The sequence below is a fragment of the Helianthus annuus genome, chromosome 7 (assembly GCF_002127325.2).
Source record: "Helianthus annuus cultivar XRQ/B chromosome 7, HanXRQr2.0-SUNRISE, whole genome shotgun sequence".
NCBI lineage: Eukaryota > Viridiplantae > Streptophyta > Magnoliopsida > Asterales > Asteraceae > Helianthus > Helianthus annuus.
The window spans coordinates 141296410-141323707 of record NC_035439.2 but is presented as its reverse complement, the minus strand read 5'-3'; the positions used below and the strand labels follow the sequence as shown (position 1 = coordinate 141323707).

Genomic DNA, 27298 nt, shown 5'->3' with positions numbered 1-27298 from the left:
GAGTTGTACACTTTGCATAGGTTGTGTTTTGTGCTAATGTATCTTGTATGTTATGTAATATTGTTTGTACAATGCTTTTTAGAATATTTATATATTATAAATTAACAACATAGATGTGCTATGCGAGTTGTATTTTTTGCATACGAGGGTTGTACAGTGGTATCTGAAGAGTTTGTAAAACCTGTGGGCTGGTTTTCTTTCCCATTTAATGTTATCCCTCTCACAATAGTAGTTTTCTCTTATTCACTCTACAAATAACTCTTTCTCTCTCTAAAAAAAGTTGCCGGCGACTGTCTGATATTAAGAGAGAAGAAGAAATTGGGTTTCCTTTGAGGGTTTTGTTACTATTGCCAGCGGTTCCTGCCGTCTCAGGTGGCGGTTTCGTCTCTTTTGTTCTTTAAAACCCTTGCTTCTTCCTGTGACAAAATTCGTGTCGTTTCTCTCTTAAAAACGTTGCCGGCGACTATGTGTTATGTCTAGAGAGGGAAGAATAACTTTGTGCATATCATGGTTTTATGGGTTTTTTTGTAAGGTTAGTAAAACTTGTGGTTATGGTGCGGAGTATTGTCCTGTTTTTGGGGATTTCATGACTGATTATGTTGGCACTGTTGTCAATAGTTTTTGAGCCATCTATGGTGACGGAGATGGTATGTCTACATGGCTGAGACATTTGTTTCCGGGGCTTTAAAACTCAAAACCTAGGCTGCTTTTGGGTGTAAAAAAACTTTAATCTCTTGGGTTTGGCCTGATGATGATAAGGCTTCGCTCATCTGAGGTGTTGATGTCTTTCTATAGCTTGCTTTATGCTATTAATCTGTTCTTCATGGTTGAGATGTTGTTTTGTTTCTTTTAACCTCCGCTTGTGAGATGTATGGCTATGATGATAAGCAAGCGAATCCGACCGCGGTTCTGAGCCTACTTGGTTTTAAACTTCCATTTTTGTATATATTTTTTTGTTTTTTTTCGTTTCGTTTCGATTGTGATGGTGGTGGTGATGGTAGTGGTTTTGGTGGCGGTTGTGGGTGGTGGAGTTGCTATATAGATGACCGTGAATCCATCATTTGTTGCTGATCTTGAGGTGTTATGTTGCGATTCGGGAAGTTATTGTTGGGGAAATTTAAGGGGTTTACGGTGAGTCTAAAGTGTTTTCTTATCCTGACAATTAAGGCCACCATTTATAGCATGAAAACAAAACAAGTCTTTAGTTCTTGCATATTTAGTAGAGTATTAATGTTTTCAATCATCTAACTTCAAAAAACATGTATCGAATCAATAATAGAACTCTCCTCCATGTCTCAGTAATATTAAAAGTAAGAACTTGAAAGTGTTGGTGGAAATTTCAAAAAGATGGAATAGAGGTGGTGTATAGATATCTTACCGGCTGACCAACCCATAAAGATGATGTGGTTGGTTTCAACTATTTATAAACACAGTACTTCGAATTACAGGACAAACCTCAGGATATGTACAGAAGGCAACAGTTGAGAGAGCTAGCTATTCTAAACATTAACCTTCGACGACATAGTATGCAGCCAAGAGGCAGTGTGTCGCCTTTTGGTTCCATCAGAATAAAACATGCCAAGACCAGGTTCCAAGGAACCCGACATCATACTCGCTCTACTTTAAAACTATAGATGAAACAAGTGTTACTCAGACTTTAGATGCTTCTGAAAGAAGCAGTTATTGTATTTATCTGTCATCAACCTGTGTTTATTAGTGTACACAATTATTTATATAACGTGTTTAATAGCGTACACAATTATTTACATAACGTTGTAGTTATAGTTGTTACTCGGATTTTGATGACGAAAGAAGTATGATAAGCTTAAACACAACGGGTGTAAATCTAATCATTGCACACCAATTTCATTACCCTCAGCGCATCGCGCGTGGGTCAGTTTTCTAGTTTTAAATAATAAGCAATATAGTTATATCTTTAAAATACCTTATATATTGCACAAGTTAAATAAATATAATCTAATCAATTAACACATACAATCGTCAAGATATGTATTTAAATGATGAATTCGATGTACTATTTACTTATTAAAATTTTAATTTGTTTTTTTTATTTATTGTTAGGTTAAAAACACATGTATTACATGTGGTAGAACCAATGAAATATTAGATAATTATTAATAATCGGAAAAATAAAAGAAATCTATACATATAATAAAATAAACAAATTTTGAGACACATGACAATCATAGAGGCTATTTAGAATTCTATTTTCCCGCCTAAAACATGATCCTTTCAGTTTCATAGTTAATCCTAAATTCAAAAAACAAATCCTTAAATTTGGGTAAAAAAAATAATCCCTACTTAATATTTTTATCCAAATCTTAATTTTTAAATTCAAATTAATACGATGACTATATCCCTACTTAATATTTTTATCCAAATCTTAATTTTCAAATTCAAATTAATAGGATGACTATCTTTAAGGTTTGAGCTAATTAATTAATAAGAGAAATCAAGTATTATGAAAACATTGAGAAAGATAAAATACCATTACATTTTATTAATGTTGTTATACTTTCTATTTATATTTAATGTTGTTACACATAAATATTATTTTTCTTAATATAACTATTAATATATATATATGACAAAAAGTATTATTTTTTATTAATATCATTATTATCACTGCTATTTGTATTATGTATAATTGCAACCATTATTATTTTTATTATTGTATCTTTCTGATATTGATATATTTGTGTATGAGATTTTAATCAGGCTACCAAAAAAGTATGCGGACCAGTCTAGGAGTGTGTGTAAGCAGCGGTCGTTTTTACTATCAACACCTAATTTTGTTATGTTGCATTGTGATCATATATCCACATATCTCCATTTCTATTATCTGTCGTTTTTGCAATTACAATTAATATAAGCCAAGGTCAGTCACTATCCAAGGCAGGTTTGTTTTTAACACTACTGGATTTACTCATGGTTAATTGTATGTGACATTATCAAGAATCAAAAGTAGAGACGGGGTAAAACTACTAATTCTAGATAGATATGGTAAAGTTATGAATAAAAGATGTAATATTGTGTACAAATAAATATATGCATATTTATGAATTATGTGTATTTTTTGGATTCAAATTATCTAGAGTTTCGATGATATAAGGTTAATTACTTGATGAAAATCATGTTATAAAGATCTAAGATGATTAGTTTATTATTGTGATTGAATGAAATGAGTTAGTAATCGAATAGGTGGTAAATACCATAGAAAAATAGGCACTTTGTTAGAGGACTTGGATGATCACCCATCAAGTATTTGATGAAATGCTTGAAAGATAGATTATTATTGTTATGATAATCCCTTGTTGAATATCAATCATTAATATTAAAAGAAAGAGATGAATGTTTGGATATTCAAGAATGAGAAACTAAGTATGAACTTGCTAAGTGGGTGTGAAAGAAGAAGAATCAAGCGATAAGAAGTCACAAGGTTCACACGATCGAGGTAAGTTCTTATACTTACAAATACTAATAATTTACAATGTTTATGTTAAGTACATATAAATTTGTATTGTGTTAAATGAAAATACATGGAAGTTCGATTCATGCTTACGGGTCGAATAAGTAAGAATGACATATGTATGAATCGGGAATTGGTGTCGAACCGGAAATAGAAGATTGAAGGGATTCGACATCAAGACCCGTTAAAAGTATGATTGAATGAATGTTAATGAAGGGATTATTATCACGTTTGACAGAAGGTTCTAAATTCTAGGTTAGTTAAATATGATATAACTAAATTGTTCGGTATGGTTGTAAGTAAATCATCGTGTTAGGTGGCGCTAAGCATGGAACGAACACCTCACTCGTATATCACGTTTCCGCGTTTTCATGTTCAAACGGGTCAAAAACATTTTGTACTTATGTTAAGTATAGTCATACGATTGTAAGATTGTGTTTAAAACTTATCATGTTAGTATGTTGTCGATGTTAGGGGTATCGAATCAGAGTAGGCTCGAGCGGAAGCGGAACAAACACACACAATAGCAGAAAATAAAGAACACGAGAATTTACGTGGTTCGGTCAAGGTGACCTACGTCCACGGGTTGCAACTAGGGTTTTACTTTTATTAGATGCCCCCACAACTGTTTTCAGAATGACACAGACTACAGTTACATAATAGGTATTTATAGAACAAGATTAGGGTTTCCTACTTGGTCAACAAGTTAACTAAGTGGGCCTAATAACTAGGGCCGACTAACCCTAACTAAGGCAGGCTAACCCTAATTAGGGCCGGCTACCCTAAAGCCTAGGAACCAACAATCTCCCACTCGGAGGCTTTGCATAGTCCACAAAGTGCATCCAAGAAACCCATCACCAGTAACTTCAGTAATCTTTACGTTCAAGTCTTCCCAGCCTCCAGTTCCAAGAACAAGCTAAGACTTCAGTCACATCTAAGCCACCTAGTTGCAACCCGTGGACGTAGCTCACCTTGACCGAACCATGTAAATTCTCGTGTTCTTTATTTTCTGCTATTGTGTGTGTGTTTGTTCCGCTTCCGCTCGAGCCTACTCTGATTCGATACCCCTAACAAGTGGTATCAGAGCCAAAGGTTCAGTAAAATACACGGTTCACACGGTTATCGCAGGAGAAGGAGAGAGCTGGACGAGAGATCTTGATCTACTGTTGTTGCCGTCGCCGCTGACTTGTTTACGGCCCGTACCTATTCTCTGGTTACGGCTCGTAAGGTCTAGGGTTTGCGCCGTAGGGTTTGCTGTTGCAGATCTGGTGGTTTTGGGGTGTTTGGCGATTAGGGTTTCGGTTCTTGAACCTAGTTATTCGCTGATTTTACGCTCGGGTTTGCAAGAGAAGTCGCTGGTTCGGGTACTTCGGGTTTCTGGTTTATTGAAAGTTGCTCGGGTTTCGGTTGCTTGGTTCCTTGTGGTTTTTTCTGGTTTTTCTCGTTTGCTATGGCTGAAGATGTTGCTTGGTTCGGGTACTTCGGGTTTCTGGTTTATTGAAGTTCTGAATCGAGAAGTTCAACGGTACTGATTTTGCTTGGTGGAGAATGCAAATAGAGGCGTTGCTTGGTGAATGCGATTTGGATGTGGTACTGGAAGAAAAACCTGCTGGAATGGATAAAGCTACCGAGGCAATTTGGAACTCAAAGGACAAAAAGGCAAGAGGTAAAATTACATTGGCTTTGACGAGGAGCGTTGCATTTAATATCATGAAAGAAACAACTGCTCGTGATATGTTAGAAACTCTGTCAAATATGTATGAGAAGCCTTCTGCCGGTAATAGGGTGTTCTTGATGAGAGAACTATTTAGTATGAGAATGAACAAAGGCAGTTCAGTTACTGATCACATTAACGAGGTCAATTCAATTTTGTCCAGGTTAGCAACTGTGGGCATGAAGTTGGATGATGACACTCAGGCTGTGGTTTTGTTATCTTCCTTACCTGATAGTTGGTCAGGATTTGTGACAACGGTCACTGAAACTGCTGGAGCTGGAAAATTGAAGTTTGATCAGGTCCGGGATAGTGTTTTGGGTGAAGACGTTCGCCGGAGGAACACTAGTGGAGGATCTACTTCTGGTATGCTCAGTGTTAGCAGGGGAAGAGGTAAAAACAGAAGCAGTGGGAGTCGTGGGAAAAGCTTGTCTAAAGCTGGGAAGAATGTGAGGTGCTGGAACTGTGGTGAAAAGGGGCATGTTAAAAACGAGTGTCCTGATCCTAAGAAAGAGGATAGTAAGCAGCATGTAAACAGTGTTGTGTCAGATGAATCTGACGGTGACGTACTGGTTTGCTGTGAAGAGTCTATAGATTCTTGGGCTATGGATTCTGGTTCTTCGTTTCACGCCATGCACAGCGGGGAGACGATGGTGAATCTGAAAAAAGGAGACTTTGGAAAGGTAAGATTAGCTAACGGTCATGTTCTTAATGTTACGAGTATGGGAGATGTCAATCTGAAGACTCCACTGGGTACTACATGGAACTTAAAGAACGTCAGGGTAATTCCAGGTTTAACGAAGAAACTTATTTATGTTAGTCAACTGGATAAACAGGGACTAGATGTTAAGTTTGGTGGTGGGAAGTGGAAGGTGATTGATGGAAATCTTGTTGTTGCCTGTGGGAGGAGACGAGGATCGTTGTATCTAGTTGAGATACCTGTTGAGGGAGTAGCCGTCCCTGTACAACATAAAGTCTGGTTCACTGAATCTAGTAAGCGGAAGAGGGTTCAATTTGCGAACATGAATCCTGGTGCTTTGGGGATGTCAGTTGAATGTGGTCGGGGGTCTAAGTTTAAGCCAGTCAGGGGATTTGGTGATAGTGGGAGCATGGGTCGTGTTCCGGGTACAATCACAAAGAACCGTTGGGTTTTCAAGACGAAAATTCCGACGGAAGAAAAAAGCTCTTCTGGAAATAGTTTGCAAAATGTGGAGAGTGGTATTAATTCTCGGTGTATCTCTGTATCTCTGGAGCTGGTGGATCGTGCAAGCCGGTTGAGATAGAGAATGGGTCTGATAAGACTATTGGGTTGGAGCTTGTGGGAGCTTCAACTGGTCTCTCAGTTACTTGATGAGAGGTGTGGTTGCAACTAGGTGGCTTGGATGTGACTGAAGTCTTAGCTTGTTCTTGGAACTGGAGGCTGGGAAGACCTGAACGTAAAGATTACTGAAGTTACTGGTGATGGGTTTCTTGGATGCACTGTGTGGACTATGCAAAGCCTTCGAGTGGGAGATTGTTGGGTTCGTAGGCTTTAGGGTAGACGGCTCTAATTAGGGTTAGCCTGCCTTAGTTAGGGTTAGCCGGCACTAGTTATTAGGCCCACTTAGTTAACTTGTTGACCAAGTAGGAAACCCTAATCTTGTTCTATAAATACCTATTATGTAACTGTAGTCTGTGTCATTCTGAAAATAGTTAGTAAACTTTTAAGTAACTATGTTCGTTTGTAAATGTTGGATATGTACATGTTAATGAAGGGGAACAACTTTTGTTAAATGTCCGTACGTCTATAATATGCGTTTTTAAACCCATGTACGAATGGGCGTCACAAAATAATTGGCGGGGGCAGACCTATATATTTTTAAAAGTTTAGGAGGAAAAACGGAAATATTACACTTCTAACCGAAATATTCGGGGGGGGGGGGGGGGGGGGGGCACCCCCGGTCCCTTAAACGCTACGTCACTGAACACAAAATTTTGGTTTGGTTTGGGGTACAAAATTTTGAAAACCAAATAAACAATAAACCGAACCGGTGAACACCCCTACAAATTTTCTATTCGTTCTTGGATCACATATTCATAAGGAAATCAAGATCTATATTGGCATGCTTTCAATGGCATTTTCCGCTTCTTGACTAAAAATGGAACCAAATTGGTAAATGGATGAATGACGGAGAGAAGATCAACGGAGCTGATGAGGAATCTAGGTCATAGTGTCACACAAGAGTTTAGGTGATGGTGAAGAAAATCAAAATCAAATTGGTTATGCTTCTAGCTTTTATTTAGGCTCAAACTATCTACACACCAAGTGTGTAGATAGCCAACCCAAAAAGGTGTTTTTTGTCCTATATGCATACCCTGCAATGTCGAGCTGTGGCTAAAGCATGGCGTTTTGGTTCGGTCAACCAGACAAAGACTGACGGGTCTGTTGACCGGACCAAAACGTCGAGCTTTGGCCGCGTTTTGGTCCTGTCAACCAGACCGGGTGTCAGTCTTTTGTCTGGTTGAGAGGACCAAAACGCGGCCAAAACTCGGCGTTTTGGTCCGGTCAACAGACCCGTCAGACACCCGTCAGTCTTTGTCTGGTTGACCGGACCAAAACGCCGTGCTTTGGCCACAGCTCGACACTGCAGGATGTGCATATAGGACAAAAAAATACCTTTTTGGTGTACCAATAGGCAAATGGGTGTGCAAATAGATACACCCTTTATTTATGTCGTTATAAAACGATTTATAACATTTTCATTGGTGTAAAAATGAGTCAATTGTTGACTAGATAGAGATGTAGAACTTTCTAAAGAGATTACACTTGACAATGAGTTATATTATAAATAGTTGAAGTTCAATTTTTGTTTAGATCCAATACCCATCATTTACCATGAATTCAATAACAAACTATAAGGTGATATCATTGTTAATTTCCTCTTCAAAAGATATAATTAAAAATTGGAAATTACATCAAGATAGATGTCAAACGCATAACAAGGTGTGTCGCTATCTTCTTTTTTGAATAACAAAACTAAGGCTTTTAAAAACTATATTTATAGATCTTAAGATCATAACATTTATGTATGGCCTTTATACTTGACTAAAAGTAAAAAAGGTTACCTCTCAAAAATAAAAATAAAAAAACTATTCACCTTTTACAAGTTTTGATGCATATTATACATACATGCTTTGACATTTTGTATATTTTTTTAACTTTCAATTTCACACGTTATAGTATGTATAATTTGCGTTTCTAACAGATTTAGTTTTTAGTTTGCTTTTTCCCTGATATTTTTCTCGTTCCTTAACTTTTTATTTAAATTATAAATTTTATATACGTTTTTGTTTATTTTTTTATTCCTTGACATTCCGATATAACTTTTATTAAAACAAAGTCGTTTTTTTATAGCATAAGTTATAGCAAGTGCCGGTAGGTGTCATCGAAACCAAAACCGGAATACTTTTCTTTGATGGTTCTTGATTGACAAAAAATACATGTTGATATCCTTATGGGTATATCGTGACTTTATTTTTCTGGTTCTCTCTTGATTGCTATACCCGGTGTTGATATCATAAACTACCGTAACCATCCGAACCAATATACATTAATTGTAGAGACAATATCATTTTTTTAACTTTTAATTCACCACCCACATTTAATTTTTTTATTTAAGTTGATTTAATTCTAATAACTTGTGTATGTTTAACAAAAAAAAGTTGAATACGTTATTGTGATTGATTAATTATTTATTCAACATTTCGATATAAAATTTGTTGGAAAAGTAACTGTATTTAAAGTAAAGTATTTTTCGGTATCGTAAACTATACGAGTGTCGGTACCATACTGGTTTCATCGAACAACATCGATACTAGTTGCAATATTATCGAGACCAAAACCAGTATTTGTTTTAATGGTTTTCAATAATCGATGTAAAACACGAGCCGATTCCTATTGAGATGTCTCTTTCGTTGCTCATGCTTGGCTCGTTTACAAATCGAACCGAGCAGAACGACTCGTTTATAGCCAAATGTCAAATCGAAACGAGCATTTTCCGAGCAATTTTCGAACGAACGTCGAGCGAGTGATGAACGGTTTAAACGGCCCTCGTCGGAGGATATCTATACGATAAATATGTTCTTTTCTTCAATATAAAGATAAACGATAATAACGTCTAAAGAATTACACTTGAACTCATATGTAGCAATATAGCATATGTACATGTTATTTAATATTTACTCATTATTTTATGAGTATATGCAACTACCGTGTGAAACTTGTAGCCACTCTTCCCTCGGCTACTAATTATAGATAGTTAAAAAACAATACATCAATGGTACCAAAACAACAAAAACCGGATTAGAGACTTCTAAAACGAACTCAAAATATTGTAACGGTGGTTATATATCCCTCCTAAGATCAACCACCAATACACTAACGTTATCCGAGCTCCGTCTAGCCAACGCTAACTTCGTTAACAGCATCGACGCATCCGAACACGCCTTATCGGAGCTCTCACCACGGGCCACATTGAATGGACTACCATCAGACTGCGGCGGCGATGGAACCTCCTCCGACCTCAGGCACATGCGAGCCACACGGCATGCGACGTCGTTTGATACCACGTCCCAAAGGCCGTCACTTGCGATGATAAGGCACTCGTCGTCATCCGTCCGTTCTGTTACGGTTACTTCTGGTTCTGGTATCACATACGGTTTTAAATAATCGTCGCCTGATGATTAATATGAACAACTAGTTAGTCGAATCACATTGAATCCGGATTTAAAGGAAAATCACCAAACTAGACGAATTCGACTTTAAAAATGAGGGCCAAACCGTAACTGGTTTAGTTGGTCTTCACATGTGTATTGGTTTGATTAGACGTTACCGTGGCTAAGCGTTAGCTGGTAGTGTTATTTGGAACTGTTTTTTTTTTTCTTAAAAGCAAATCTTTTTTCCACCTAAAATCCCTCAAACCTTGCAGTTGCAAGAACATACCAATTGCTCTAGGCATAGCTAAAACACCAAGAACCATACCAATAAGTCTTACATGTCTATTTTTGTGATTTTCCGTTGATTGATTCTGGATCTAGTGAAACTGGTATAAGATATGATTATGAGTAACAAGAACATACCAATTGCTCTAGACATAGCTAAAACACCAAGAACCCTAGCTCCATCCCAATATATAACACGGCCACCCGCATCTTCAATTCGTTTAAGTTCATCCGGTCGATCAGGCTGCAATCAATTATTCAATCAGATTCCTAACCAACTGAAAGTTGTCCGAGATCAAAATCCATACGAATAACAAACAACAAGCCGGTACCTTATGATCCGTGGATAAGGGAATCGCAACACCATTCCGACAAAGCACAGCACGCGAATCACCACAGTTAGAAACAACAATCTTTTCCGGAGCCACAACCGCAACAACCGCAGTAGATCCAACAGCATCAGACTGTGGAGTTTGAAGCTGGCATCTACAATCTGAGCAGGATGATGCACACTTGCTCCATTCACTTACGTCCTTATCCATCCGTGCAAAACTCTTCATCATCATCTCTTTCCAGTCCTCACAATTCTCAACTTCCTCTTTCACTATCTCGTACATCCGGTCTTTGCACTTCCTTGCCACCTAAAAGTAAGTAATTCAGCATATATTATAGAGTAAAACAATATTATATATAATGGTTTTGGATGTTACATGAGAGCAGCCATGGCCATCGAATACACCGTAAAAGTGTAGATCAGAGCAAATCATTTTACAAAACGACGGTTTTACCGAAACAGCATCTTCTAGATCCCTCCTTCTTCCACACACAATAGTCAAACCGAATCTGGAACTCTCCTTCTCCAAAACATCATCTCGAAAACTCTTTGATGTAGTTACGGTTGCTGTAGAACAACCGACTTGCCCCGTCTTTGTACTTGAGGCAGTAGTGGCGATGCTTTTAAGCTGTTGTATCGCCATACGACGTCGTCTTCCTCGACCACCACCGCTAGGCTCGGTAGTTGACGGTGTTGAATCTCTATATGACGTCGTCTCACCACAACACATGCCTGCCATTGATAAATCTATCGATTATTTTCACAAACTTTTGAAGTTTTTATTCAATAAAATTGTAAGGTGAAAGCGGTAGGAGGAGAAGATGAGATCAGAAATAAAATACTTAAGGAGATGGAGAAGAGGGGATATTATTATACTTGCTAGAAGAGTTGTAGGGAAGGGCAGCTGCCCGTCACTGTCACGGGAAGCTACTGCATGAGAGATGTACAGTCGTTATGACTAGAAATCTAAAGCTGAAGATCGAATCTGAGCCGTTGATGGGGAAATAAAATCTTTATGGTGATGATATCCTAAGGGTACACATGTATAATTTGATTTGTGATGGGTACGTGGACCAATGGAAAATTACCACGGAGTTGTGAAAAAAGAAATAAGCGGGTTTTATTTGATAGGGATGTGGTGCTCCTAAACTGTGGACTCCCGACCAGATATTGGATGATTTGAAACCATGTAAGATACAATGAATGTAGAAAGATTACATAAAAATCTAACGTTTTGATCCCATCCAAATTTGTACATGAAATCATGGGCGTAAAACAAGGTCTCCAAGGCCGAGTACTTCCCGAGTAGTCGCTACAAGGTAGGTTGCCGAGGCGACTTTCTTCAACTCCGACTAATTACTCGGAATCGATCAAATGCGGTCAACATCGGCCAAAATCGGATCTAGTAAGTCAACTTAGGCCGAGTTTAACTTAAAATAAAATAAAACATAATTTCTATGCCTATCATAATAAAGAATGAATATCAATTTCACGTATTTTGTTATAAATATAGTAAATTTATGTTATTTGACATATATTTAATTCCCGAAAACTAATTTCTTTATAATTTGGCATGTTCGAGTACTCCCCGTGTACTCTCCGCCTAGGCCGAGTACTCTCAACTCCCCGGTCGACCGACTAGGGAGCGCCTAGCGACTTTTGCAACCATGCATGAAATAGTGGAAGCCTTTGATACAAGCATTCACATCTATTCCACCATTTTTTCGCACTAAATTACACTAAAATACAATACAGTAAAATCTCTATAAATTAATAATATTGGGACCAGGATATTTTATTAATTTAGCGAGATATTATTATATCAACAAATAAATAAATAAATTATTAATTTAAAGAGTTAGCTTATATTCGTGAGCAACTCTCAAATTAATGCATCGACCTTCAAAGTTTCCATGTCCGTTCACTTTACCTATTTGAATAAAACAGAAATAAGGACCTTCAAAATTCTCATGTGCATTCACACATTAATAAACTTGTCAAGTTCAGTATACATAGATTTGAAGTTCACAAAAAAACAATTAACTATAGATTCATTTTTTTATTAAATAATCCTAAAATTTTGGAATATTTTAGTAATTATTAATTTATAGTTTCGTTGGGACCAACATATTTACATTGGGATTTCAAAAAAATTATTAGCTTATTATTTTATCGATTGGGGTCCAATTTTGTACTGATCCCAAGTTGGGACCGGACAGATTATTAATTTTATCGAGTTTATTAATTTATCGAGTATTAAATTATAGAGGTTTTACTGTACATTTTCTATCTCCTTTTCAATTAAATAATATTTTTATACATTTATCTTACCTTTTATCTCTCCTCCACTCACAACCACTACCAAAATATATTAAAAAAATTATAGAGTGTGACCAGTATCCTCTCAAATATACAGATGAACAATAACATTTTCTCTCTTATCCACTCACAACCGCTTTTTATACTCTTAATATTATAAAAACTCCACTCACACAATTTGGTGGAATGGATGTGAATGCTCTAAAAGGATATCCTTAAATCCTTTTTTCATACTCTTTATACAGGTTGTATAAGGTTATACAGCTCGTATATAGTATTTTAATCAGAAAAATATTAGGTCGTACAATGTTATACGGCTCTTCTAATACTATACGGCTAATATAGATAGATAAAATATTGGGTCGTATAATATTCTACACGGGTCATATAACATTATATTGATCGTATAACATTATATGGGGTTAAGTCGTATAGCATTCTATACGATAGGGATGAGCGTGGTACCGGTACCGAAAATGCCGACAGCGATATATTTGGTACGGTACAGTACGGTACCGGTATTGGTACGGGACCGGTACGATAACGGTATTTGAAGGTAAAGTTCGGTATTTTACCGGTACCGTACCGAACCGGTACCGATACGAAAATGCCAAAAGGTGGGTACCGGTACTGGTACCGAAAAAATTCAGTACGCGAAATTCGGTACTGGTACTGGTACGGTATCGGTTCCCAATACCAAATGTTCATCCCTACTATAACGGTCGTATAATGTTATACGACTCGTATAGATGGAGACAAAAAAACATTTTGACATTTTTTGTGCAACATTCTCCCATACGACTTGTATAACTCTATCGGGTCGTATAGGTGCAGGGGTGTAAAAATAATATTTTTTGAGGTGTGAAAATAGTAGGAACCTTTTATTATGAAAAGATTTTAGCTTTATTACAATGTGAAAATACTCGGAAACTGTTACAAAATTATGTGATTTTTGTTTTTTGTGTCGGAAATTTGTAACAACACTTCTAATTTATTTGTCGGAAGTGGGTCACAAATAATGTTGAATTAAAATTTGTTACTTTTTAGTTTTTTTTTCTAGAAATGTGTAGCTAAAAAAATAAATCCTAAAAGCTAATAATTAAATATATTGTAGGAGATTCGTAGCAATTTGCGACGTAGTAGTTTTGTAGGAAATGTGTAGGAAGTTGCGTAGGAAATGCGTTGAAAACGAAGTTTCCTACAACGTGTTTTCCTACATCAGGTGTTTGTCATAAATGCGTAGGAAAGCCAGTTTTATGACGCATGAAAAATGGTGTAAGAACTTTCTGATTTTCTAGTAGTGGTGTGGTTACCAACTCTTCGACAATATATCCAAGCGCAAACAACATTATAGAGTAAAACAATAATATATATAATGGTTTTGGATGTTACATGAGAGCAGCCATGGCCGTCGAACACACCGTAAAAGTGTAGATTAGAGCAAATCGAAGCATTCATTTTACAAAACGGCGGTTTTACCGAAACATCTTCTAGATCCCTCCTCCTTCCACACAACAGTTAAACAGAATCCGGAACTCTCCTTCTCCAACACATCATCTCGAAAACTCTTTGATGTAAAACATGGTTGTACCTCGTTTTCGTGCATTTTGATATACCAGTTTCGACTTTTCGTCGCTTTCTGTTGTTTTCTAGTAGAGAAATTATGCTTGAGGCAGTAATGGCGATGAGTTTAAGCTGTTGTATCTCCATGCGACGTCGTCTTCCTTGAACACCACCGCTAGTTGATGGTGTTGAAGAGTGGATATTATTATACTTTCGGAGACGGGCAGCTGCCCGTCACTATCACGGGAAGCTGGTGTATCAGAAATGTACAGTCGTTATGACGTAGAAATCTAAAGTTGGAGATGGAATCTGAGCCGTTGATGGGGAAATAAAATCTTTTATGGTGGTGATATCGTAAGGGTACACGTGTATAGTTTGATTTGTGATGGGTACGGGGACCAATGGGATGTTACCAACTGAAAGTTATCCGAGATCAAAATCCATACGAATAACAAACAGTACCTTATGGTCTGTGGATAACGGAATCGCAACACCATTCCGACACAGCACGCGAATCACCACAGTTAGAAACAACAATCTTATCCGGAGCCATAATCGCAACAACCGCAGTAGATCCAACAGCATTAGACTGTGGTGTTTGAAGCTGGCATCTACAATCTGAGCAAGATGATGCACACTTGCTCCATTCACTGACATCCTTATCCATCCGTGCAAAACTCTTCATCATCATCTCTTTCCAGTCCTCACAATTCTCAACTTCCTCTTTTACTATCTCGTGCATCCGGTCTTTGCACTTCGTCGCCACCTAACATAAGTAATTCAGCATATAGCCGCTAAGGAGTAAAACAATAGTTTAAATATTATATAATGGTTTTGGATGTTACATGAGAGCAGCCATGGCCATCGAATACACCGTAAAAGTGTAGATCAGAGCAAATCATTTTACAAAACGACGGTTTTACCGAAACAGCATCTTCTAGATCCCTCCTTCTTCCACACACAATAGTCAAACCGAATCTGGAACTCTCCTTCTCCAAAACATCATCTCGAAAACTCTTTGATGTAGTTACGGTTGCTGTAGAACAACCGACTTGCCCCGTCTTTGTACTTGAGGCAGTAGTGGCGATGCTTTTAAGCTGTTGTATCGCCATACGACGTCGTCTTCCTCGACCACCACCGCTAGGCTCGGTAGTTGACGGTGTTGAATCTCTATATGACGTCGTCTCACCACAACACATGCCTGCCATTGATAAATCTATCGATTATTTTCACAAACTTTTGAAGTTTTTATTCAATAAAATTGTAAGGTGAAAGCGGTCGAGGAGAAGATGAGATCATAAATAAAATACTTAAGGAGATGGAGAAGAGGGGATATTATTATACTTGCTAGAAGAGTTCTGGGGATGGGCAGCTGCCCTCACTATCTTGGGAAGCTACAGCATCAGATATGTACAGTCGTTATGACAAGAAATCTGAATTTGAAGATGGAATCTGAGCCGTTGATGGGGAAAAAAATATTTTATGGTGGTGATATCGTAAGGGTACACGTGTATAGTTTGATTTGTGATGGGTATGTGGACCAATGAGAAGTTACCACAAGTTGTAAAAAAAGAAATAAGCGGCTTTTATTTGATAGGGATGTGGTGCTCCAAAACTGTGGACTCCCAACCGGATATTGGATGATTTGAAACCATATGAGATACAATAAATGAAGAAAGATTACATAAAAATCTAACGTTTTGATCCCATCCAAATTTGTACATTAAATAGTGGAAGCCTTTGATAACAGCATTCACATCCATTCAACCATTTTTCACACTAAATTATACCAAAATACACTACAATAAAATCTCTATAAATTAATAATACTAGGACCGGGATATTTTATTAGTTTAGTGAGATATTATTATATCGAGAAATTAATAAATTTTTAATTTAAAAAGTTGGCTTATATTCGTGAGCAACTCTCAAGTTAATGCATTCACCTTCAAAATGTCCATGTTCGTTCACTTTACCTATTTTAATAAAACAGAAATAAGAACCTTCAAAATTCTCATGTACATTTACACAAGTTCACAAAAAAACAAGTGACTATAGATTATTTTTTACTAAATAATTCTAGAATTTTGTAATATTTTAGTAATTATTAATTTATAGTTTCGATGGTACCAATATATTTACATTGGGATTTCAAAAAAAAAACCATTATCTTATCATTTTATCGATTGGGGTCCAAATTTGTACCGGCCCCAAGTTAGGACCGGACAAATTATTAATTTTATCGAGGTTATTAATTTATCGAGTATTAAATTATAGAGGTTCTACTGTACATTTTCTATATCCTTTTCAATTAAATAATATTTTTTATACATTTATCATTACCTTTTATCTCTTTTCCACTCAAAAGTCACAACCACTACCAAAATATATTAAAAAGAATTATAGGGGATGAACAATGTCCTCTCAAATACACAGATGAACAATAACATTTAGTTCTCTTATCAACTCACAACCACTTTTTATAATCTTTATATTATAAAAACTTCATTCACACAATTTGGTGGAATGGATGTGAATGCTCTAAAAGGAGATCCTAAAATCCTTTTTTCATACTCTTTATACAGGTTGTATAAGATTATACAGCTCGTATATAATATTTTAATCAGAAAAATATTAGGTCGTACAATGTTATACGACCTTCAAATGCTATACGGCTAATATAGATAGACAAAATATTGGGTCGTATAATAATTTACACGGGTCATATAACATTATATGGGGTTGAGGCGTATAGCATTCTATACGGTAGGGATGGGGTGGTACCGGTACTGTACTGAACCGGTACCAAAAATACAGATACCGAAATTCATCAAAAATTGGTACCGTTACCGATATATTTAGTCCGATATGGTACCGGTACGGTAATGGCATTTGAAGGTAAAATTCGGTATTTTACCGGTACCGTACCGAACCGGTACCGATACGAAAATGCCAAAAAGTGGGTACCGGTACGAAAAAAAATCAGTATCGGTACCGGTACCGAAAAAATTCGGTACCGGTACGGTAGCGGTACACAGTAACAAAAGCTCATCCCTACTATACGGGTCGTATAATGTTATACGGCCCGTATAGATTGAGACAAAAAACATTCTGATATTTTTTGTGCAACATTCTCCCATACGACTTGTACAAATTTATACGGGTCATATAGGTGTAGGGGTGTAAAAATAATATTTTTTGAGGTGTGAAAACAGTAGGAACCTTTTACTATGACAAAATTTTAGCTTTATTACAATGTGAAAATACTCGGAAAACTGTTAAAAAATTATGTGAGTTTTGTTTTTAATTTTTGTTTTTTGTGTCGGAAATCTGTAACAACACTTCTAATTTATTTTTTGGAAGTGGGTCACATTAAAATTTGTTACTTTTTTGTTTTTTTCGGAAATGTGTAGCTAAAAAAACTCCTAAAAGCTAATAATTAAATATATTGTAGGAGATTCGTAGCAATTTGCGACGTAATAGTTTTGTAGGAAATGTGTAGGAAGTTGCGTAGGAAATGCGTTGAAAACAAAGTTTCCAACGAGGTGTTTTCCTACATCAGGCGTTTGTTATAAATGCGTAGGAAAACCAGTTTTATGACGCATTTCCTATGAAAAATGGTGTAAAAACTTTCAGATTTTCTAGTAGTTGTGTGGTTACCAACTTGTCAAATCTTCGACAATATATCCAAGCGCAAACAACATTATAAAGTAAAACAATAATATATATATAATGGTTTTGGATGTTACATGAGAGGAGCCATGGTCGTCGAACACACCGTACATGTGTAGATCAGAGCAAATCGAAGCATTCGTTTTACAAAACGACGGTTTACCGAAACAACATCTTCTAGATCCCTCCTCATTCCACATCCAACAGTTAAACCGAATCTGGAACTCTCCTTCTCCAAAACGTCATCTCGAAAACTCTTTGATATACTAGTTTTCGTGCGGTTTTGATATACTAGTTTCAACTTTTTGTCGCTTTCTATTGTTTTCCGGTAGATAAATTATACTTGAGGCAGCAGTGGCGATGAGTTTAAGCTGTTGTATCTCCATACGACCTCGTCTTCCTTGACCACCACCGCTAGTTGACGGTGTTGAAGAAAGGATATTATTATACTTGTGGGGACGGGCAGCTGCCCGTCACTATCACGGGAAGCTGCTGCATTAGAGATGTACAGTCATTATGACGTAGAAATCTGAAGTTGAAGATGGAATCTGAGCCGGGAAATAAAATATTTTATGGTGATGATATCGTAAGGGTACACGTGTATAGTTTTATTTGTGATGGGTACGTGGACCAATGGGAAGTTACCACGAGTTGTGAAAAAAAGAAATAAGCGGCTTTTATTTGATATGGATGTGGTACTCCTAAACCGTGGACTCCCGACCAGATATTGGATGATTTGAAACAATGTGAGATACAATGAATGAAGAAAGATTACATAAAAATCTAACGTTTTGATCCCATTTAACTTTGTACATGAAATAGTGGAAGACTTTGATAAGAGTATTCACATCCATTCCATCATTTTTTCACACTAAAATACACTACAGTAAAATCTCTATAAATTAATAATATTGGGACCGGGATATTTTATTAATTTAGCGACATATTATTATCAATAAATTAATAAATTATTAATTTAAAGAGTTGGCTTATATTCGTGAGCAACTCTCAAATTAATGCATCGACCTTCAAAATTTCCATGTCCGCTCATTTAACCTATTTGAATAAAACAGAAAAAAGGGCCTTCAAAATTCCCATGTACATTCACACATTAATGAACTTGTCAAGTTCACATAGATTTGAAGTTCACAAAAATAAAATAAGTGACTATAGATTCAATTTTTACAAATAATCCTAGAATTTTGTAATATTTTAGTAATTATTAATTTATAGTTTCGCTGGGACCAACATATTTATAGTGGGATTTCAAAAAAGTTATTATCTTATTTTGAATGATTTGAAACCATGTGAGATACAATGAATGAAGAAAAATTACATAAAAATCTAACGTTTTGATCCCATTTAACTTTGTACATGAAATAGTGGAAGCCTTTGATAAGAACATTCACATCCATTCCATCATTTTTTCACACTAAAATACACTACAGTAAAATCTCTATAAACTAATGATATTGAGACCAGGATATTTTATTAATTTAGCAACATATTATTATATCAATAAATTAATAAATTATTAATTTAAAGAGTTGGCTTATATTCGTGAGCAACTCTCAAATTAATGCATCGATCTTCAAAATTTCTATGTCCGCTCACTTAACCTATTTGAATAAAACAGAAACAAGGACCTTCAAAATTCCCATGTACATTCACACATTAATGAACTTGTCAAGTTCACATAGATTTGAGGTTCACAAAAATAAAATAAGTGACTATAGATTCAATTTTTACTAAATAATCCTAGAATTTTGGAATATTTTAGTAATTATTAATTTATAGTTTCGCTCGGACCAACATATTTACAGTGGGATTTCAAAACATATATATTATCTTATTATTTTATCGATTGGGGTCCAATTCTTTAATTCTCTACTGATACTAATTTGGGACCGGACAAATTATTAATTTTACGAGGTTATTAATTTATCGAGTATTAAATTATAGAGGTTCTACCGAACTAGCATCTTCTAGATCCCTCCTTCCACACACAACAGTCTAACCAAATTTGGAAATGGAACTCTCCTTTTCCAAAACATCATCTCGAAAACTCTTGGATGTAGTTACGGTTGTTGTAGAACAACCGACTTGCTCCGACTTTGTACTTGAGGCAGCAGTGGCGATGAGTTTAAGCTGTTGTATCTCCATACGACGTCGTCTTCCTTGACCACCACCGCTAGGCTCGCTATTTGACGATGTTGAATCTCTATACGACGTCGTCTCACCACAGCACATGCCTACCATTGATAAATCTATCGATTATTTTCACAAACTTTTGAAGTTTTTATTCAATAAAATTGTAAGGTGAAAGCGGTATGAGGAGAAGATGAGATCAGAAATAAAACACTTAAGGAGATGGAGAAGAGGGCATATTATTATACTTGCTAGAAGAGTTGTGGGGACAAGCAGTTGCCCGTCACTATCACGGGAAGCTACTGCATCAAAGATGTACAGTCGTTATGACTAGAAATATGAAGTTGAAGATGGAATCTGAGCCGTTGATGGGGAAATAAAATCTTTATGGTGGTAATATCGTAAGGGTCCACGTGTATAGTTTGATTTTTGATTGGTACGTGGACCAATAGGAAGTTACCATGAGTTGTGAAAAAAAAAGAAATAAGCGGCTTTTATTTGATAGGGATTTGGTGCTCCTAAACTATGGACTCCCGGCCAGATATTGGATGATTTGAAACCATGATGAATGAAGAAAGATTACATCAAAATCTATCGTTCAAAATTCCCATGTACATTCACACATTAATGAACTTGTCAAGTTCAATGTACATAGGTTTGAAGTCCCCCCCCCCCCCCCAAAAAAAAAACTGACTATAGATTCATTTTTTATTTTTTACTAAATGATCCTAGAATTTTGGATTATTTTAGTAGTTATTTATTTATAGTTTCGCTAGGACCAACATATTTACCTTGGGATTTAAAAAAAATATTATCTTATTATTTTATCGATTGGGTTCCAATTTTGTACTGATCTCAAGTTGGGACCGGACAAATTATTAATTTTATCGAGGTTATTAATTTATCGAGTATTAAATTTTAGAGGTTCTATTATACATTTTCTATCTCATTTTCAATTAAATAATATTTTTTAATATATTTATCATTATTTTTTCTCTCTCCTCCACTCATAACCACTTTTTATACTCTTTATATTATAAAAACTTCACTCACACAATTTGGTCTAATGGATGTGAATGCTCTAAAAGGAGATCCTTAAATCCTTTTTCATACTCTTTATAATGGTTGTATAAGGTTATACAACTCGTATATAATATTTTAATCAGAAAAATACAAGGTCTTATTATGTTATATGGCTCTTCTAATGCTATACGACTAATATATATGGATAAAATATTGGGTCGTATAATATTCTACACGGGTCATATAACATTATATGGGTCGTATAACATTATATGGAGTTGAGTTGTATAACATTCTATACGGTAGGGATGAGCGTGGTACTGGTACCGTACTGAACCGGTACCAGTACAGAAAATACCGATACCGAAAACCGTCAAAACTGGGTACCGGTACCGATATATTCTGTACGGTACGGTACCGGTATTTGAAGGTAAAATTTGGTATTTTACCGGTACCGATACCGAAAATGCCAAAAAGTAGGTACGGGAAATTCGGTCCCGGTACCGGTATGGTATCGATACCCAGTACCAAATGCTCATCCCTACTATACGGGTCATGTAATGTTATACGGATCGTATTAAAGGAGATAAAAAACATTCTCTATCATTTTTTGTACAACATTCTCCCATACGACTTGTACAACTCAATACCGGTCGTATAGGTGTTGGAGTGTAAAAATAATATCTTTTGAGGTGTGAAAATAGTAGGAACCTTTTATTTTGACAAGATTTTAGCTTTATTACAATGTGAAAATACTCGGAAAACAGTTACAAAAGTATGTGATTTTTATTTTTAATTTTTGTTTTTTGTGTCGGAAATTTGTAACAATACTTCTAATTTATTTGTCGGAACTTGGTTACAAATAATGTTGCATTAAAATTTGTTACTTTTGTTTTTTTTTTTTTTTGAAATGTGTAGATAAAAAAAATAAATCCTAAAAGCTAATAATTAAATATATTGTAAGAGATTCGTAGCAATTTGCGACGTAGTAGTTTTGTAGGAAATGTGTAGGAAGTTGCGTCGGAAATGCGTTGAAAACGAAGTTTCCTACCAGGTGTTTTCCTACATCAGGTGTTTGTCATAAATGCGTAGGAAAACCAGTTTTATGACGCATTTCCTACGAAAACTGGTGTAAGAAGTTTTAGCTTTTCTACCAGTGGTGTGGTTACCAACTTATCAAATCTTTGACAACATATCCAAGCGCAAACAACATTATAGAGTAAAACAATAATATATATAATGGTTTTGGATGTTACATGAGAGCAGCCATGGCCGTCGAACACACCATAAAAGTGTAGATCAAAGTAAATCGAAGCATTCGTTTTACAAAACGACGGTTTTACCGAAACAACATCTTCTAGATCCCTCCTCCTTCCACACACAACATTCAAACCGAATTTGGAACTCTCCTTCTCCAAAACATCATCTCGAAAACTCTTTGATGTACAACATGGTTGTACTTCGTTTTCGTGCGGTTTTTATATACTAGTTTCGACTTTTCGTCGCTTTCTATTGTTTTCCGGTAGAGAAATTATGCTTGAGGCAGCAGTGGTGATGAGTTTAGGCTGTTGTATCTCCATTCGATGCCGTCTTCCTTGACCTCCACCGCTAGTTGACGGTGTTGAAGTTGGGATATTATTATACTTGTGGGGACGGGCAGCATCCCGTCACTATCACAGGAAGCTATATACAAGTCGTTATGACGTAGAAATATGAAGTTGAAGATGGAATCTGAGACGTTGATGGGGAAACAAAATCTTTATGGTGGTGATATCGACATGTATAGTTTGATTTGTGATGGGTGCATGGACCAATGGTTAGTTACCACGAGTTATGAAGAAAGAAATAAGCGGCTTTAATTTGATAGGGATGTGGTGGTCCTAAACTGTGGACTCCCGACCCGATATCATACCCGTTTTGTTCATAAATTAAATTAAGAGCGAATTTCAAATTTTGTCCTTTATCTTTATACCATTTTTGAGGCAGTGTCCTTTATCTTTAAAATTGATGAGTTTTGTACTTAATATTTTAAAATCCTACATGTTATGTCCTTTAGCCCTAACCTAGTTAGCGTTTTCTGTTAAATCCGGTCATGTGCAATGCACGTGAGGGTAGAATCGTCATTTTACCCTTTTCTTTAAAAACTCATGTCAAACAAAATGAAATATTATATATCATTTATCTCTCTCTGTCTTTCTCTCTCTAAACAAAAACCCACTATTTATCTCTCTGCTCATCCTCTACATGACTACCTCCTTCCACCATCACTTCCTTCTAACACCACCACAAATCTGACTAACATAAAAATTACTTCGATTAATAAATAAATTCGTATTAACATCCCCGTTAAAACCCTAAATTTCACACTCAATTTGGCATCTCATCATATAATCCAAGACATAAACATCACTTACATTCACATAGATCTACAAATTAAAAAAAAAAAGAGTAAATTACTTTTTGAGTCCCTGTGTTTTAGTGGTTTTAACCCCTTGAGTCCAAAATCAAAAAGTTTAACGCCCTGAGTCCCTAGCCATTTATTTTATAACGTTTTGAGTCCAATTTTGTTCATTTTATAACGATTTGAGTCCAAAAAATTGGACTCAAAAGGTTAAAATTTGGACTTAAAATTACTCAAATGGTTAATGAAAATGCTTATAGGGACTCAGGTCGTTAAACTTTTTGCTTTTGGACTCAACTAGTTAAAACCACTAAAACACAGGGACTCAAAAAGTAATTTACCCTAAAAAAATCATCATCAATTTACAGGCTCACAAACACCGATCCGCAAATTGAAAAAAATAAAAAACCGACTGCTCGTTCCCGTTTCAAAGAACCCAAAACCGAATATAAAGGTGGTCGGAGATAATGGTTTTAGGGTTTCATGTTTTGTTTTTGTTCACCGGGGATGATTGTGGTTGGTGCGTCTACATCAATGGCGGCAGGTGGATCAGTGGTGGGTAGTGGTAGTTGGTGGAGACAGTGGTAGTTTTTTATGGTTGATGGTGGTGGTGGAGAGGGGTAGAGAGATAAGTAGATACAGGGGAGGTGCTGGTTTGTAGAGACAGTGGTGGTTCTTGATGGTTGATGTTGTCGGTTGTTGGTGGTGGTGGAAAGGGGTTAAGAGAGATATGTAGCGAGAAAGAGGGGTTGTGATGGTGAGGTGGTGGTGGCTAGTTGTAAGGGGTGGGTGGTGGTGGCAGGTGGGGGTGGTGGACAAATGGTTGAGAAGGAGAGGAATTAATGGTTGCTGATAATGTGGATGCTTTGTTGTTGCAGTTTAAGATTATTTTAATGGTCTTCACCATGGTCATCTGGTTAGAGAAGGGACCACGATAGGGTTTGAAAAAAAGTCAAGGATTTATGATTTATTTAAACACAAACATACTTTAAATTTGTTTTTGTTTTATTTATTAACATGTTTTTAAAGTAATTGGTAAAAAGACTAAATTGCCCTTAAGTGATCAGATTTAAAAGAAAAAAAATAATTGCGTTAGGCCAAAAGGACATAACGTGCAAGATTTGAAAACATAAAGTGTAAAACTCGTCGATTTTAAAGATAAAGGAAACCGCCTGAAAAGTGGTATAAAAATAAAGGAAAAAATTTGAAATTCAATCTTAAATTAAATACATATGTTTGATGACTTGAAACATGTGAGATTAAAGAAAGATTACATGAAAATCTCACATTTTGATCCCATCCAAATTTGTACACGAAATAGTGGAAGCCTTTGATAAGAGCATTCACATCCATTCTACCATTTTTTCACCCTTAATTACATTAAAATACAATGTATTTTGTATCTTCTTTTAAATTAAATAATATTTTTTATAGATTTATCATTTCCTTCTCTCTCTCCTCCATTCACAACCACTATCAAAATATATTAAAAAATTACAGGGAGTAACTAGTGTCCCCTTGAAAGTTCATGTTTCGGATCGAAAACAATAACAATGATTAGTGTGAGATTTGTTCAAAGACGGAATATTAGAGATATTGATAAACAACTTTCTTGTACTGAACATAACATTACAAACCGACACATAATAAACCATCCTAACAATACCGAAAGAGGATACATCATGGAAACTGGGAGAGATCAAGTGGTGATCTCTCCCCCAAATCTAAAACCTTACAAGCTTGCAAATGACCTAAGGGTGGTATTTATAGTCACACCACCTTCCCATGGAAATCCACTTTCATCTGGAAGGTCACTTGCAAACGCACACGGTGAAACGAATAACCCTTTCGTTTGACAAACGAAAGGGTCTAAACACATTCGTTTGACCGTTTCACTAACTATTACATAATCAGCATAAAATGTAATCTAATCTATTCGAACAGCATCAGACACAAAAACAAAAACAACACCAACAAATTCCCCCTTGTCCGTTGTTATCGAATGCTGAAAATGCAGATGCAATCGATCTTCAGTCAAGTATCTGCTGAAAATGCAACTGCACCAACACCCCTCAAATATACAGATGAACAGTAACATTTTCTCTCTCCTTCACTCACATCTACTTTTTATACTCTTTATATTACACACAATTTGGTGGAATAGATGTGAATGCTCTAAAATGAGATACTTAAATCCTTTTTTCATACTCTTTATACAGGTTGTATAAGGTTATACAACTCGTATATAATATTTTAATCAGAAAAATATTAGGTCATATAATGTTATACGACTCTTATAATGCTATACGACTAATATAGATGGATAAAATATTGGGTCATATAATATTCTACATGGGTCATATAACATTATATTGGTAGTATAACATTATATGGGTTGGATCGTATAACATTCTATACGGGTCGTATAATGTTATACGGCTCGTATAGATGGTGACAAAAAACATTCTCTAACATTTTTTGTGCAACATTCTCCCATACGACTTGTATAACTCTATATGGGTCGTATAGGTGTAGGGGTGTAAAAATAAGATTTTTTGAGGTGTGAAATAGTAGGAACCTTTTATTATGACAAGATTTTAGCTTTATTACAAAGTTTGGTGTGGTTACCAACTTATCAAATCATCGACAATATATCCAAGCGCAAACAACGTTTTGAAGAGACGACAACCTTAGAAACTTATTCGAAGCATTGGTGTTAATAAAAAACTATATGGAGCAACGTTGCTCCTAAATCTCGCCATTAGGCAATCGAAACTGTGATAGCCACAAGTATCTTGATAGGCATCACGTCGTGAAGATTAAACAATGGTTAATGTTGGGTAAGGGTGAACGGGACGGGTGCGGGGTGAAGGGCGGTAAACCCCTTCACCACGCGGAGAACATCACCGTCGTTCCTCTTCACCGCACGACATCATCAAAAAGCGGGGACTCTTCACCGCGTTGTAATATGACCGTTGGTGGGTGGAAGGTTTGAATGTAACAGCTATATAGTCGTTAATATTAAAAGATGATTTTTATACAATTAAACTATATAAACCCAACCAGTTTTAAACAAACATGATTTTAAAAGACGATGGAAACGCGATAGCACCGGTACACATTCGGGATCCTCCAGTTGAGCCCGCTCTCGATGACAGTGTGTTAAACGAGTTTATGGATGAAGATACGCATTGGAGACTAAGACATGATCTCGTTGAGCATCTCGGAAGAATAGATTTACCCCACCTATTGGTGGAATCCGACGAAGAGTAGTAATTTTCGTAATTTTCGGTTAATTACGATATCCGTCTAATACTAACACTCACTCGTTATAGCAATCGAAATATAAATCCCAAAAAATAAAGTTGTCATCATAAATAAATTAATCATATCTTTTTTTTTTTTTGAATGGCAAATCTTACATCTTCTAAATTACACCAAATTCCGAACTACACCTTGCTTGGGATTGAACCCAAGACCTCCCACTAAGAAACAAGAGCCACTACCAAGTGAGCTACAATTCATCATATCTAACCTTTTCAATTTTAAGTACAAATTTTAGCAAACTTTTAGTGCTAATGATTGCGTGTTGTGGCGGTAGACTCCATCATGATGCTGATAAAGATAAATACGTTAAAACAATAAAGACAAAATTTT

General features: G+C 36.0%; 2 protein-coding genes across 2 annotated transcripts; both read right to left on the bottom strand.

Moving 5' to 3' along the window:
• Positions 1–9584: 9584 nt before the first annotated feature.
• LOC110867051 (protein phosphatase 2C 37) lies at positions 9585–11208 on the bottom strand. The gene is made up of 4 exons (XM_022116197.2): positions 10892–11208; positions 10514–10822; positions 10320–10425; positions 9585–9916 (listed from the first exon to the last, which is right to left on the bottom strand). The coding sequence occupies exons 1-4, from the start codon at positions 11156–11158 to the stop codon at positions 9585–9587; spliced, it is 1014 nt and encodes a 337-aa protein (XP_021971889.2). The 5' UTR covers positions 11159–11208.
• A 3652-nt stretch (positions 11209–14860) lies between these two features.
• On the bottom strand, positions 14861–15605 carry LOC110867050 (protein phosphatase 2C 37). The gene is made up of 2 exons (XM_022116196.1): positions 15243–15605; positions 14861–15163 (listed from the first exon to the last, which is right to left on the bottom strand). Exons 1-2 carry the CDS (start codon positions 15603–15605, stop codon positions 14861–14863), a joined length of 666 nt encoding a protein of 221 aa, XP_021971888.1.
• Positions 15606–27298: the final 11693 nt, after the last annotated feature.